Source organism: Elephas maximus, chromosome 17 (assembly GCF_024166365.1).
Source record: "Elephas maximus indicus isolate mEleMax1 chromosome 17, mEleMax1 primary haplotype, whole genome shotgun sequence".
NCBI lineage: Eukaryota > Metazoa > Chordata > Mammalia > Proboscidea > Elephantidae > Elephas > Elephas maximus.
This window is the reverse complement of record NC_064835.1, coordinates 6156281-6172013: the sequence shown is the minus strand read 5'-3', so window position 1 is coordinate 6172013 and position 15733 is coordinate 6156281. Positions and strand designations below refer to the sequence as shown.

General features: G+C 40.4%; 2 protein-coding genes across 5 annotated transcripts; one reads left to right on the top strand and one right to left on the bottom strand.

Moving 5' to 3' along the window:
* Window positions 1-688: 688 nt before the first annotated feature.
* On the bottom strand, window positions 689-10778 carry RBM7 (RNA binding motif protein 7). Of its 4 annotated transcripts, none has more exons than XM_049857214.1 (5): window positions 10596-10778; window positions 9356-9518; window positions 8665-8758; window positions 5768-5858; window positions 691-2203 (listed from the first exon to the last, which is right to left on the bottom strand). In XM_049857214.1, the coding sequence occupies exons 1-5, from the start codon at window positions 10689-10691 to the stop codon at window positions 1841-1843; spliced, it is 807 nt and encodes a 268-aa protein (XP_049713171.1). In that variant the 5' UTR covers window positions 10692-10778; the 3' UTR covers window positions 691-1840. The 4 variants fall into 4 exon arrangements, with proteins under 4 accessions (XP_049713173.1, XP_049713172.1, XP_049713171.1 ...); XM_049857213.1 differs by having other exon boundaries at window positions 692-2203; window positions 5768-5861; window positions 10596-10777; XM_049857216.1 differs by lacking the exons at window positions 8665-8758; window positions 9356-9518 and having other exon boundaries at window positions 689-2203; window positions 10596-10684.
* Window positions 10779-10830: 52 nt separating this feature from the next.
* Window positions 10831-14373, top strand: C17H11orf71 (chromosome 17 C11orf71 homolog). Its single transcript, XM_049857217.1, has 2 exons — window positions 10831-11299; window positions 11334-14373. Exons 1-2 carry the CDS (start codon window positions 11010-11012, stop codon window positions 11437-11439), a joined length of 396 nt encoding a protein of 131 aa, XP_049713174.1. The 5' UTR covers window positions 10831-11009; the 3' UTR covers window positions 11440-14373.
* The last annotated feature ends 1360 nt before the right edge of the window (window positions 14374-15733 follow it).

The following is a 15733-nucleotide window of genomic DNA, read 5'->3' as shown; positions in this document are numbered from 1 at the left end:
GTAACGATTATGAGGATAGTGCAGGACCGAGCAGTGTTTCACTCTGCTGTGCATGGGGTCACTTATTGAGTCTCAGAATGTTCCAAGTTAAGGAACATTGTGAACACCCAGCCAATCCCTGAATGAAAAATACTGCTTTTTGATGGTGCTTAGCTACCGCCACCGACTACTCTGACAGGGATCAAGATAGAGGGTCCCAGATAGACCTGGAGAAAAATGTAAAACAAAATTTTAACTCACACACACACACAAAAAGACTTACTGGTCTGACAGAGAATGGAGAAATCCTGAGAGTATGGTCCCAGACACCCTTATAGCTCAGTAATGAAGTCACTCCTGAGGTTCTTCCTTCAGACAAAGATTAAACAGACCAATTAAACAAAACAAGACTAATTGTGCTTACCGGCCCAGAGGCAAGGACAAGCAGGCAGAAGGGGGTAGGAAAGCTGGTAATGGGGAACCCAAGGTTGTGAAGAGGAGAGTGTTGACATATCATGGGGTTGGCAACCAATGCTATGAAACAGTATGTGTATTGTTTAATAAGAAACTAGTTTGCTCTGTAAACCTTTATCCAAAGTACAATTAAAAACAATTTTTTTAAATTGCTTTTTATATAAAATGTCTCTGAAGTTCATGATTTTAAAAATGAGACAGAACCCTCCTTTGGATGTTTAATTTTAAATATATTAAAAAGCAACATAATACAAATGCCATTGTCAGTATTAAAAAGGATCCAGAGTTCTCAACAAATAAATTTTTATAAACAAGTCATATTCCGTAATGAAAGGTAAACAGTTATCAATCATCTAGATACACAAAAGTGTTATTAAACAAGATTTAAAAATTTTAAAACCAGGAAATATTTAAGACTAAATTTTTTCAAATGTTCGAACAGAAAAGCAACCTGCACAATCTTTATAATAAAATGTGTCCTTATACACATGCCCTGGGCATTTTGAAAATATTAAAATTTTTAAAGTTTGAGCAGCAGAGACCATGTAGTTAAAGGCTTCATGAATCTTTTCCACCAAAAAAGCATACTTTCAGTAAAACATTTTACCATTTTATGACTATGCATCGACAAGTTTTTTCTTCTTGGAAAAGGGAATTTAAATACTGTTTTCTCGATGTAAAAAACACGTATCTAGAGACATTTAACCTCTGAGTGACTTTAGCCATGTATCAAACATGATTTAATTAACAAATCCTATATTTTACAGTGAAACAATGTTATGTACAAATTTACACTTGTATTTTTCAATTAGGGTAAAGCTCAAAAGAACATATTACTGAATTTTTATACTTGTCTAAGAGGTCAAACAATATGATTGATCCCCAAACTTTACCAATAAGCTTCCTCAAATATAATGCTAGCAAAATGAATCACTGAAAAGTTTTATCTTTTAATTTATTAACAAAATACCGTTAGCCAAGTCAGACTATCAACTTGGATATTTTCTATTATACACACCCAAATCTGATACACTAGCAAGAAATTTCTTGCAATACAAAAGGATTACAAATAATTAAAATATTTGATTTATAATACAACTAAACTGTACAATTCACCTTTTTCTAAACTGTCTAAATGATTAGGAATTGTGACACTTTCTTCTGCATAAAACCCTGAGGTGAAAGATTATTAATGTAATAAAACCGGAACCACAATTTTTCTCATTTCTATTATTAAACTGTAGTTATGGGTTTAAAAAAATTTTTAAAGAGATGTGGCAACTTGTAAAGGTGCTCTGCACTGTTTTTCAACAAAACTCTTCCAGATCAATTTAGCCAAAAGGGCCTAAAATGAACCTACAAAAAGAAAATGTCCTTTTAACACTTGTTAGTGTCGAGATGAGCGCCATTTTCCATCTCTACTATTGTCTCTTCTGTTATCATAGTCATGACTCCAGCCATCGTGATTCCTATCTTCATAAAAGAAATCTTCTCTGCTTCCTCTGTAATGATGGTCAGATCCATGATCGGCGTAACAGTGTTCACGACTATAATGTCTATCTGCTACATAGGGATGAGAATTATGTCTAACTTTACGCTGGGATGATGATGTATCTTGGCGCCACTGGGAGCTTGAAGGCTGGTTAGGAGAATGATTATGTGGCTGAATTGTTGGGGAGAATCCTGGTTGGTCCAGCTGTATAGAACCAAATTTCCCACCACATGACATGTGTCTCAAAACATTTTTCATCTGAGGGAGGAGAAAAAGAAAGAAAAGTTAACCACAAGTATTTCTAGATTATCAAAGCCAGTATGTATATGGTTAGAGTTAACAACGCATATGAAAAATAAAATAATACTAAATAATAAAAAAGCAAAATCACTCTTGCCTAGATGGGTCCTGTCATGGATTGAATTATGTCCCCCCAAAAACGTGTATATCAACTTGGTTAGGCCTTATTTCCCAGTATTATATGGCTGTCCTCCATTTTGTGATTATAATTTCATGTTAAGAGGATTGGGGTGGGATTGTAATACCACCCTTACTCAGGTCACCTCCCTGATCCAGTGTAAAGAGAGTTTCCCTGGGGCATGGCCTGTACCATCTTTTTTCCCTCAAGAGATAAAAGGAAAGGGAAGCAAGCAGAGAGCTGGGGACCTCATACCACCAAGAAAGCAGCACCAGGAGCAGAGTGTGTCCTTTGAACCTGGGGTCCCTACGCCAGAGAAGCTCCTCGACCCAGGGAAGATTGAGGACAAAGACCTTCCTCCAGAGCTTAGAGAGAGAGAAACCCTTCCCCTGGAGCTGACGCCCTGAATTTGGACTTGTAATCCATTAGATTGTGAGAGAATAAATTTCTCTTTGTTAAAGCCATGCACTTGGGGTATTTCTGTTATAGTAGCACTAGATGACCAAGACAGAATTTGGTACCAGGAGTTGGGGGGGGGGGAGGCGGTGCTCTAACAGATACCTAAAATGTGGAAGTGGTTTTGAAACTGTGAACAGACAGAGGAGCGACAGAGGCAGAGGACCAGCGCAGAAGAGAACCTGCAGCTGCAGAGAAGCGGCAGCAGCAGACCAGGAGGCTGGCACGAGACAGCGCTGGAGCCAACCCATGGAGCGAAAGAGCTGAATGCCTGTGCGCAGGAGGCTTCCTGGTAGAGTGGGGTGCCCAACCTCTGGACACTTATTAATAGAGCCAGGCTTGCCAACCCACAGAGCTCAGTGCCTGTGTGCAGGAGGCTTCCTGGCAGAGTAGGGTGCCTCCAGGCACGTATCGGTGGAGCCACTGAGCTTTGGAACATTTGCCCCAACAGGGCAGATGCGCGTGTGAGGCCCAAGAAGCCTCATGCCCAAGAAGCCAAGAAGCCCTAGAGACAAGGCACACAAGAAGCCAAGCCACCTCAGGTCTCAGAAGGTATAGCTGTGACCTCAGGTGTTTCAAACGGTGAAGTCATGGCCTCTGGTGTTTCTAAGGGTAGAGTCACCACTCAGATGGACTAAGAGAATGTAGTGCCTAAAGCTAAGAGAGCAGTCACTGTCCCAGTGGGCCTGGAAGGCAGAGCTGAAGCGGGGGGTCGGGGGGTGTCCTCCACGCAGAATCTGAAGAATGTGGCCGACACCTAGAGGCTGGAAGGCAGAGTTATTATGTCAATTGTCTCAGAGAAAAGAGGATTATTTTCAAAGCTTTTTGAGGACTAATGTAATGCTTTCTATTGACTTGCTCAGTGCGTGCTATGCCTTCTTTCTCTCCAGTTTCTCTCACTGGTAATGGAAATGTCTAACTTGTACCTGTTCTACTACTGTACCTTTGGAAGCGGATAACTTGTATTCTAGATTTCACAGATGAAGAGTAATTTTTAGATTTTGGACTTGGAGTTAAGGCATCTGCTATGATATGATGGGATGAATATGTTTTGCATGTTGCAAGGATGTGATTTTTTTGGGGGGGGGCCAAAGGGTGGGAATGTCATGGATTGACTTATGTCCCCCCAAAAACATGTGTATCAACTTGGTTAGGCCATGATTCCCAGTGTTGTGTAGTTGTCCTCCATTTTGTGATTGTAATTTTATGTTGAGAGGATTAGGGTGGCATTGTAACGCCACCCTTACTCAGGTCACCTCCCTTATCCAATGTAAAGAGAGGTTCCCTGGGGTGTGGCCTGCACCACCTTTTATCTCTCAAGAGATAAAGGGAAAGAGAAGCAAGCAGAGTTGAAGACCTCATACCACCAAGAAAGCAGCATCAGGAGCAGAGCATGTCCCTACTCCTGAGAAGCTCCTTGACCAGGGGAAGATTGAGGACAAGGACCTTCCTCCAGAGCTGGAAGAGAGAGAAAGCCTTCCCCTGGAGCTGACGCCCTGAATTTGGACTTGTAACCCATTAGATTGTGAGAGAATAAATTTCTCTTTGTTAAAGCCGTCCACTTGTGGTAATTCTGATATAGCAGCACTAGGTTACCAAGACAGATCCTAAGTTAGATATGACTAAAAGTAGTACAGCACAACACCTTAATTCACTCCAATGTATAGTTACAAGATTTTAATACATAAATATACTGCTTGCCCTCAAGAATAAAACTCAGATGGGACAAAGTCATACAAAATGACTATAATACAAATCTCTGAATGATGAACATATAAAGAACCAGGAACAAAGTATCATTAGGAAAGACTTCGTGAATGGATGGGATATGTAAGGACAATATTTTAAGGGGGAGGCATATTAAAAATAACAGGAAAAGACAGGACAGCTTCACAGAATAGCAAGTGATTCTGGCTGAGACGGGTTATAGCTCTTACAAGCAATGACTAATGGAAGGTAAGGCTAGAAAGGTTCACTGGAGTTGGGCTCCTGAGTATTTAAGAACCAGGCTAGAGAATTCTGTGTTTACCCTGCCAACAAGGGGAGTCTATGTGCAAGGAAGATAAGCAAAACAGGATTATAATGCTAATTTAGAAATGGTGTGCAAGATGGACTAATGAGGGAAAAATACAGGCAAGTGATAATAAACTAGATCAGTGGTTCTCAAATTCTATCCTAAAGATCTGCATTAGTCTGCTACGATTTTTAAATGGCCTACGGCAAAACAAGAAAAATTAACCATACATATAAAATATTGACACCCTTTTATACTATTCTGTCAATTTTATTTCACTCTTGTTTTTTTTTTTTTTCTTTTTTTAGATCTGTGAAATACAAAAACCTGAGTACCACTAGACAAGATCATGGTTTAAGTAGAGAAAATAAAGAAATGAATGCAAGAACTACTGCAAAGAAAAAAATGAAGGACTTGGAAACTTGAGACAAAGATGAAGCAGTTAACAGATAGCTAAGATGTTAAGCATAGTCTCAAAGTGACACTGTTTCAGAAAAGTGGAAAGTCAAGAAGGCGCTGGTCTACAAGACTTCAGTATACTGAAGTACTAAAAAGAGCTTATTATGAGAAGTCACTCAGCACAGGCTCCAAGAACAGAGACTAAGTCTCCATTGTTTGTAAACACACACACACATATAAACAGTGGTTGAAAAAAGGAATACAAATGTGAAATGAAGTTCTACTTCTAATTATCTTGAATTTTTTAAGCGTATATTTCAGTTAAGTGAAAATTAAAGAGTGATCTACAAAAATCATGCTAGTTTAACTAAAATTTAAGAAACAGTTAACTTAATACTTAATTTAAAAAGTTAATTTGCTTCTTACAGTTTAAGGAATTAAACCTGAACTTAACAAAGTTAATTAAAAGCAACAGTTATCTGACAGAATATGAATATTTCAACTTAGGAACTCAAAAGCTGAAAAACCAGCCTACCACTGCTTGTCTCTGAAAATTTTCTGGAGAAGAAAACGATCTCTGAATTGTCTGCGCTGATGGAATCATGTTATCCATGGGCCTTTCATACCTGCTAAAAATAAGAAAACCAACAAATAATCATTCATCCAAAAAATATTCACTGAATACCAACCATGAGCAAGACACAGTTCCCAAAGCTGGGAACAAACAAGACAGGAAAGGTACCTGCTCTCATGGAGCTGGGTTATAGATATAGACAAGATAATTTCACATGGTTACAAGTGTTATAATGTATAATATAAAAAGCAACTGGAGGTAAGAGAAAGAGGGGGTCCTTTTTTAGCTTGGTTAGTCACAGATGGCCTTTCTAAATAAGAAAACATATGAAGTAAGACCTGAATAATAAGATTACCTGGAGGTAGTACATTCCCAGCTGAGGGAAGGACTAGTGCAGAGGTGAACGAACTACAGCCTGTAGGCCAAACCCTGCCTGCTGCCTGTTTTTGTAAATACAATTTTATTGGAAAAGTCATGATCTTTGGTTATGTATGATCCACGGCTACTTCAGTTCTAGGCAGCGTAGTTGAGTACTTGCGACAGAGACTGTATGGCCTCCAAAGTCTGAAATACTGGGCCCTTTACAGGGAGAAAAAAAAAGTCAATCCAGGCACTACAAAGGCCTAGACTGAGAAATAAAACTAAAAGGATTTGATTGATTAGATACAAGGGATGTGGAAAACAAGAAATAAAGGATAAAATCTAGATTTTTGGCTTGAGCAACTGGGTAGATAGTGATTCCATTTACTGAGACAGGAAAGAGGTTTTGGGACTTAAGGAGCTAGGAGTTTTGTAGCATACATAGGATACTGATTTTAAGGTTTTAAATAAACCTTATTCCTCATTTCCTAAAGAGGTACCTTGCTTTACAGAAAAACTCATTTACAAAGTGTTTTAACAAATTAATTTTATTTCAAAATATACTTTTGAAATCAAATAACTGACTTGTTTTATAGTTTGTATCTTTATATTTGGGGTATTCTTAGAGCAGTTTATATACCTGTATGCTAAAGGAGAAAAGAATACAATTTTATACGTATTATAAAAACAGTAAAAGAAAGATAAACACACTAGCCTTTCATTAGAACTATTTACTTGTATATATATATATTTTTAGAAATTGAGGGGAAAAAACCCGAAACAAACCTGTTTTTAATTCTCCACCTAAATCACCTCTGAAAGTTCCATGAAAGTGGTTGGAGATGTCCTGAATTCCCACCTTAATAAGAATAGTTTAAAAACCATTAATTTTAGCTGGCAAGTGAGGATACTAAGAGGGTACCTTTTTTGCACTATTGCTTGTTTATAATTCCACTTTCCAATATCATCACTTCTTTTCGGCTCTTGGCCCCACCCTAATCCAAACCACCAACCTCACCTGTACTGGTTCCTAAAAAACAGCTGTCCATTTTCAATCTTTTTCCCTCCAATCCATTCTTCCACTGAGACCAAAAACTTCTTAAAATATAAACCTGTTCCTGAAACTACCCTGCTTAAAACCTTACAATGTCTTCCTACTGTTCTTAGGGTAAAATCTCAGTATCTTGACTATGTTCTGTAAAAAAGACACTGTATTATCTGGCCTGTATCTACTTCATCGATATCATCTTTATCTTCATTATGTTCTAGGTATACTGGCCTCTTTCGGTTTCCACATCCATCTTCTTTAAGTCTCTCCTGTTAAAACTTTCTCAAAGCACTCTCTACTGCTTCTTCAGAGAACTTATTACAGTAAATAAACAGGTTGTCACAGAAACACGCATGCGTCTTCATCTAAACTTTAAGCTCCGCGAGTCAATACATATGGAACGCTGGTGGCGCAGTAGTTAAAACCTTGGCTGCTAACCAAGAGGTCAGCAGTTTGAATCCACCAGTCGCTCCTTGGGAATCCTAGGGGTGTTCCACTCTGTCCTGTGGGGTCGCTATGATTCAGCATCAACTCGATGGTAAAGGGTTCAGTTTTGGTTTAAACACTACATTATAGTAACTGGGCTCTACCATACTATCTGGGTTTGAATCCCAGTCCCACTGCTTATCAGCTCTTCTTCACATATAAGATGGTCATAATAATCCCTAACTCATAAGACTACTGTGAGGAATAAATAGTATATGCAAAGGACTTAGCAAAGAACCTGACACATGGCAGGTGCTTGTTAAATCATTCTTGAACGAAGCCCAGTAACAGTACTGTGGATGTTACCAGGGAAAAATTGTTCCTGGTAAAATATCAGCCACCCCAAAGCAAACAAAATTATTTAAGTAAATACGGTATCTTCTCTAACTCTCTGTAGCTGGAAGGAATTTTACAGATCATTTAATTCAACTTCTTGTTCTTCCAAATCAAAAAATAGGATCAGGGATATAAGACTAGCTCAAGGTTACACAATTAATTGTACAGGCAGATCTAGAATCCAATTCTACAAACTCTTAGTCCAATTGTCTGTCTACTAATCATTATTTTTTTAAACCACAAAAAACAGCCAATTAGTGGTTATGAAATTAATTTAAACCTTTAAGAGACGAAATAAAATAGAAAATACCAGAGTGCACTGCAAGTAGTAAGGGTAGGTAATGTTTTGAGAAATTTTGGGTACATGTGGGTATGGGCATATGTCCTTACATATGAAAAAATACATATAAATATCTCTCTACTATAAGAAGCCTATATATCATGTGTATTCTGTCTATATTCCCCCTTAGAATAGATACATATAAACTATAATTCAACGTGACATGTAATACAGCAGAAGAGTTATGAGATAGAGGAGCATAAAGAAGGAAGCTATTCACTCATTATGCATTATGAGATCACTACCTAAGAAAATTCCCGATATGTATTAATAGGTGAGACATATTACCTGCTAGGAGATGTGGGAGTAGCAGTAGGGCTTGAATTCCCACCGTGATACTGGGAATGTGGCATACTGACATCCTGCAGGGCATGGCTACTGCCTAAAATGAAATAATGTGAAAAATTCTTCTTGATAGAAAATTTAACTTGAGATTGTCTCCCCCACCCTAAATCACTCCAAAAATATAAGACATAAGCTGAAAGGGAAAACCACCTCAAACTGTAGTAGACTAGTTTGCAGTTTGATTAATGAGAATTATAAATGCATAATACCAGGTATCCAAAACAAAGATACCAAACAAGGTACCAGACAATGACTGAATAAATGGCAAATTTCATCCTCACATTTTCAAAAATCAAAAATCTGTAGAAGTAAATTACAAAGCAGCCAGGAAACGTATTTTCAGAAAATAACCCTGCTCCTTTCAGATAGTCTAAGTCAAAGTCTTAACAATAAAGCTATGTTCTTTTCACTAACCCAAGATGAAATTTTAACTGTGGTTTTAAAATTACAATGTTTATAATCCACATTGTTAATGTTACTCATTTTCAAGGAAGTATAAAGTTTGCTATTAGAAAAAGCTTAAGAAAATATTTTTGCCCCGAAGAGAGATTTTTTTTAAAACCGAACAATGAAATTCAAAACAAAAACCAAAGAAGCAAACAAAATCCCCCTTAAAACATCACTGAATAGTTACCTGATCTAAACTGAATTTTGATGGGCCTTCCAAAAAGTTTGATTCCATTAAGCAGATTCATTGCATAAGGGACGGATACTTCATGTTTGAAATTCACAAATGCAAATTGCTTTGGTTTACCATCCTTATCTTTTGGGATTTTTACTTTTATTACTGGCCCAGCCTATAAGCAAACAAACAAGTGTTCGAATGTAAATGGGCAATATAAAAATATTCAAATTTTGCAAATAAGAGAGTCAACAAAGTTTAAAACCAACACAAAAGTAACAGTAACTTAAAAAAAAAGAGGGAGAGAGAGATCCACAAGGATTTCCATCTTGGTTGGAGTAAAAATCCCCCAGTTATGACTGAAAATTCGACTAACTTATTTGGGGAGGCAGCCCACAAGAAACTGGGGAAACTAACTGAATCTACAGTGCGAATTTTTAACAAAGTGACAATCATCCAACATTTGCTCCCACATGGAAATTTCCGTTTTTCAAAAGAAAGAAGAAGTGATTTTCTTGGGCTAAAAATTCGCGTTTTTTATCGATTAATCAGACATTACCAGATACTGGGTATGGGGGTGGGTGGAATGGAATACTTTTTAACATACAGAAACGCTGCACTGCTGCTTTTCTACGGAGTTTTACTGAGTCTATTTAAAATACTTAAGCAACACTGCGATTTTATAGGGAACTTAAGTTAAAAAGAAACAGTGACTGACAAAGATATTGAAATATAACTTATCAGCCCGTGGGAAGATCAGCTAAAGACAAATTACCCTAAAGGGAAAAAGAGGAAAGGAGGAATAGAGAAAGCACTGCCCAGCGAAGAACTCACAAGTATTTCTCTTAATGAAACCCAAACGCCTCCGACTCATAGTGACCCCACAGGACAGAGCAGAACTGCCCCACAGTTTCCAACGAGTGCCTGGTGGGTTCGATCTGCCGCCCTTTTGCTTGGCAACCGCAGCTCTTAACCACTGCGCCACCAGGGTTTCCCTAAGTCTAAGAACCCGAATCTTCGCCACGAGTATGCCTGACGGAGGATTCCTCCGTCGCCGTTAGCCGTCGCTCTCGGCCCCACCTAACCGGAGTTCTTCTAACGACGCGATTCCCCGCGAGGGCCTAGCCCCGAAAAGCGCCACCGGTCGGGGGCTCGGAGCCACCGCCAAGCTCGCGCGAAGACAGCGGAGACGGCCGCTGGGCCCGGCGCCACGCGAGCCGGAAAACGAAAGGAAACGGGGCCAGCCGGTCACCTGGTGGAAAAGCTCGAAGAGGATCTCTTCTGTCACCTTAGCTTCAAGGTTGCCCACAAAGAGAGTCCGGTCCGCTTCCGCGGCCGCTGCCCCCATCTCACCGTCGCCCCCGCCCCGCTAAGTCGAAGGGTCCGGGCCGACGAACCCACTGCGCACGCTCGGAAACCTCACGCCCTCGCGCTCCCAGGCGTCTCGGGACGTAAACGTCCTCACGCTCGCTCTCGGCCGGCGTCGACGTGCGGCGACGCATGACGTACACTCGCGAGAAGAGGGCTCTTCAGAGGCGGCTTCTCGATCGGCCGCCGCTTGGATTATGGCGTCGGGAGGTGCTCGTCTCTGGGGCGGGTCTGTGGAGCTGCGAAGGGCCTGCCTCGATCGGGAGACGTAACGCGAATACTGCGGCAGTGTGCGAGGATGGCCCTGAACTGTGCGTCCCTGTCCGCTGGCGACCAAGGGTGCCGGACGGCCCCCCGCGCCGCTCGCGGCGACCTCGGCCCCTCGGCCGTTGCTTTGGCCATGGTGTCTGGAGACAGCGTTTTCACGGCCAGACCTGGGGCGATTTACGCAGGACCAGGCCCTCGGCAGAGCGTGCGGCCGAGCGTTCGCACCGAGAACCGGAGGCTAGCTGCCGGAGGTGGGGGTCCTACCCGCCTTATAAGGGGAGGAGCGTCGGAAGGCCGGCGCCGGGGCCGCCGAGCCAGAGTCTCCCCGTACCCAGCGCCTCCCGGTACCCTGCGCCTCCCCGTACCCTGCGCCTGGGGTTAAACTTGATCCCTTAAGAAGTGTGCTGCAGCGGCATCTGGTAGCCCTTGGAGGTGTCGCCGCAGCCCCAGTCCCAGCTTAAAACGAATGCCTCCTTCGGCTACTCTTGATTAGCTTATGAATAAGGCTTTTCCAAAATCCTCTCGGTGCATTCGCAGTCTTATTTTTAGAAAAATGTTTTCATTTTAACATAAAAAATACGTAAAATACATCGGGACTTTATTGACAGCCTATTCAAAGGAAAATTTTACTGTTAAGTCAGATGGAATGCGGCCAAAATGAGATCAGGAAGAGGTAGGAGAGATTATTTCTTAGGTAGTCGGAAAGCCGAACTGATTGAGCCACCCTCCACAAAGTCAAGTTTTTATTCACCCTTTGTGCATTCCAGCAACGAATCCAAACTTCACTGATTTCCACAGGTATTACCCTCCCCCACCCCCACCAGCTGATTCTCCTACTTCGAGGCTTCTAATTCAAGCTTCCTTAACTGCCCCTTGCTCAGAATCTTAACCCTTTGCCTTTACTTCTGTTGGTGTAAAAGAAATGCTTCATTACTTATTCTTCCACCTATGGCCCGACATTTGTTCTTCAGTCTTTTCCCCAACACTTAACATCTTCCATCATCCCTCCCTTCACCTTTTCTAAAGGAGTATTTACAGACGAGCTCCAATCTCAGCCAAACTCAAAACAACAAAAAATAAAACCTAAACTTTTCTACTCTTTCAAATTAAGCCAATGTACATTCTTTTATTTGCCAATGGCTTAGAATTAATTTTTATGTTTTTTCATTTTATTATTCACTTTGGATTCCAGCTCCTCAATCCCTCCTGTCCCAAAACACACTGGTGGAAACTGTAGTCCTAAAGTCTAAAGTCTCTTATCATAAAGCTGTTTGTCCATCTTCACTACAGCATCTTCCTTGAAATTTTTAGCCTTTACTCACTCAACTGTTCAACAATATTTGAGCATCTTCTTGTGGTAATCACTGTGAATGAACTTCTGCCATCAAGGAGTAAACTAGTTGAGGAGGCTAATAAATGTAATTACCATACTGGTCTGTTCAGTAGTCACAGTGATAAGAATAAGCACTGGCTGCAACAGCTTTTCATAATTCTGTACCGTCCTGGTTCTGTCCTTATAGTGGACCCTATCTGTTTAGACTTAAAGTAATGATGTTCAGATAAAGCAAAATTACTACATACCACACAGTATTGAATTATTAGAGCCACGTCTTCAGAAGAATGTGGATAAACCAGAGAGCTTCCATAAGAGTGAATACAGTGAGAGATCTGGAAACTAGGTTGGGGGAGAATGATTGCAAGAATGATATCTACCTTTTATTGAGTGCTATGCACAAGACAATGTGCTAGGGGCTTTTATTGTTTGTTTGCAATTATTTTTGAGGACTAATTCTGTGCCTGCTACTGTGCCAGGCACTGAGAATAAAGTGGGGAACAAAACAGTCTGCTCTTACGGAGCTTTGTATGCTGTTTAATTCTCAGAGCAGCCCATAAGAGAGATGTTGCAAATGGGCTCAGCCGCTAAGCAAAAGGTTGGAGGTTCAAATCCACCCAGAGGCACTTCAGAAGAAATGGCTGATGATCTGCTTTTGAAAAATCAGCCATTGAAAACCCTGTGGAGCACAGTTCTACTCTAACACATGGTGTTGTCATGAGTCAGAATTGACAGCAACTTAGTTTTTATATATTATTTATATGTATATATACACACACATACTTTATTTCACTGCTGAGAAACTGAGGCTCAAAGAGATGAAATAAATTTTCCAAGGTCACAAGGCTAGTAAGCGGTAGAGTCTTGCTGTCTTTTAACTGAAATTCATTGTCTGAACCACACAACACAAAGAACTATTTGAGTGACAATTTTCTCAATTCTCCCAGTGATAGTACATAAGAACTACTCTAGATGTCTCTCAGCCACTCCTTGGAAACCCTATGGGGAAGTTCTACTCAGTCCTCTAGGATCGCTATGAGTCGGGATCAACATGACGGCAATGAGTTTTGGGATTCCAGATGTCTAGGAAAGAAGTTAATTTATGACATACAATGGATGCCTTGGGCCAAGCGTTCAGGAGTCTTGAAAAGTTGTGGTTGAGAAAGGAATCGGTAACCTACATACTCTGAATTTTAGATTGGGGAAGGATAATAAAAGTTAGGCTGAGAGTAAGGAAGATTTTTTTAAAGCTGAACAATTCCTGGTAGTGGAAAAGACCACCTCACAAGGTAATGGATTAGCTGCCAGGAAGTTCAGATAAAGGCTGAATCCTGTCGAGGATTTTGTCAAATTCTCAGTGTGGAATTGTGCTAGATGACTTCTGCAGTTTTTCTTTTCCATTTAATCCATAATTGTATATCATTAAAAATAAACTTGCTTATAATTCAAATGGAGCATTGGCAGAATGAGAAGGGAGCAATGAGGTCGGATACGTAGGGTAACCATGTAATTTATTGTGCAAACCAGGAAGGACACTTTAGAGATGGGAAAAAAGTGCTATCAATTACGCTGAGGCAACAGGCTGTCCCAGGCAGGCCAGCTGGCTTATGTAAGCCCAGAAGATGATTTGGCAGTAAATGCACCTTTGAAGAGTACTCCTTTGCTATCAGGGGAAGAATGCTGAGATTTGTGAATGGGGGAACGAAAGTCTGACATCAGAGTGCACAAATAGAGGGACAACCAAGTGGGAGTGATTTTATTTCCCTTCTGGCATGAGGTCATCAGGAGTAGGGCTTTGGTTGAATAATAGTCAGTGCCAGGAAAAAAAAGGTGTGGTTTATTGTGCTTTGTTTGACAAAAGGAGAACCTTGTTCACATAAATGCTTGATCATCTCAAGTCTGTACCAAGGGATGTGTAAATTCTTAACATCTGCAGTAGTGTCCAAATTAAAATGTGTCCTGTGGAAGCAAGAATGAACTTAAACCTCTGATGTACTTTTAATGAACAGTCCATTATACATTTTTATTTGATATGAGTGGCTAAGTGTAGCATGCTGTCATTCTAAAATAGATGAGTTCTAAGAGTAATAATAAAAAAAAATACTTTAAATTTTAAAAATGTCATTGTAACTTCCTATTTGTTTGCTATTGTTGCTCCCTATTATGAATTGTTTGCCCCCAAAATGTGTGTCAACTTGGCTTGGCCATGATTCTCAGTATTGTGTGACTGTCCACCATTTTATCATCTGATGTGATTTTCCTGTGTGTTGTAAATCCTACGTTTATGATGTTAGTGAGGCAGGACTGAATCTACTAGATTAGGTTGTATATTGAGTTGATCTTTTTTGAGATATAAAAGAGAGAAGCGAATAGAAAGACAGGGGGACCTCCTACCACCAAGAATGCAGAACCAGGAAGGGAGTGTGTCCTTTGGACCCAAGGTCCCTGCACTGAGGAGCTCCTACAGGGGAAGATTGATGACAAGGACTTTCCCCCAGAGCTGAAAGAGAAAGGCTTCCCCTGGAGCTGGCACCCTGCATTCAGACTTCTAGCCTCCTAAAAGGTGAGAGAATAAACTTCTGTTTGTCAAAGCCATCCACTTATGGTATTTCTGTCATAGCAGCACTAGATAACTAAGATGCTCCTATTATACCCAAGCAGTTTAGTAGCGTATGTTGAAGTGGAGTCCTGTGAGAAGATTTACTTCCTCTACTCATCAGCATCAAAACATTTGAAATGATCATCCATTTGATATATAGCAAAAAAAGAGACCAAAGAGTCTGTTTCCTTCAGTAGCCAGATTTGGAGATAAGAATAACTCTAAGAGGAATGACTTGGGCAGAAGAAAGGAAGGAAAAGCAGGAGGAAAGCTGTTTCCTTAAGCCCTACGGAAGGGAATGAATTTCTGATGGTCAGAAGGCTCAACTGTCTTGCAAGCAAAATTAACTGTGTCTTTCATTCCTTCGGTGAGTTTACCCATATCTCACTGAGGTGAAGATTGTCTCTTCCATTTTCCATTAAACGTATGTCTGTTTTCTTAGCCAACCAAACATATAAGCTTGAATACCTCTGACTCCTTACCACTGACGTCCACTCCCTTGTCCATTCCATTGCGAAGCCCTGTGCATCTTTTCTTCACAATGTGTTCACATTACATTTCCACAATTGCCACTTTCATCACTTGCATTATAGTTACCTGGACATATAGTCTGTTTTGTCTTTTTCTCTCCATCCTGTATTTATATCACTTCCAGATTTATGTTCCCAAAACACATCTCTGATCAGATAGCTACCACTTCATTGTTTCCCAAAGTATGTTCCACAGAAACGTCCAGAAATACAAGATAGTTCTCTGAGAAAAAAAAAAGACACCAGGTCAATAAATCAACAAGTGGTACATGTTTCATCACCTTAGAGACCTA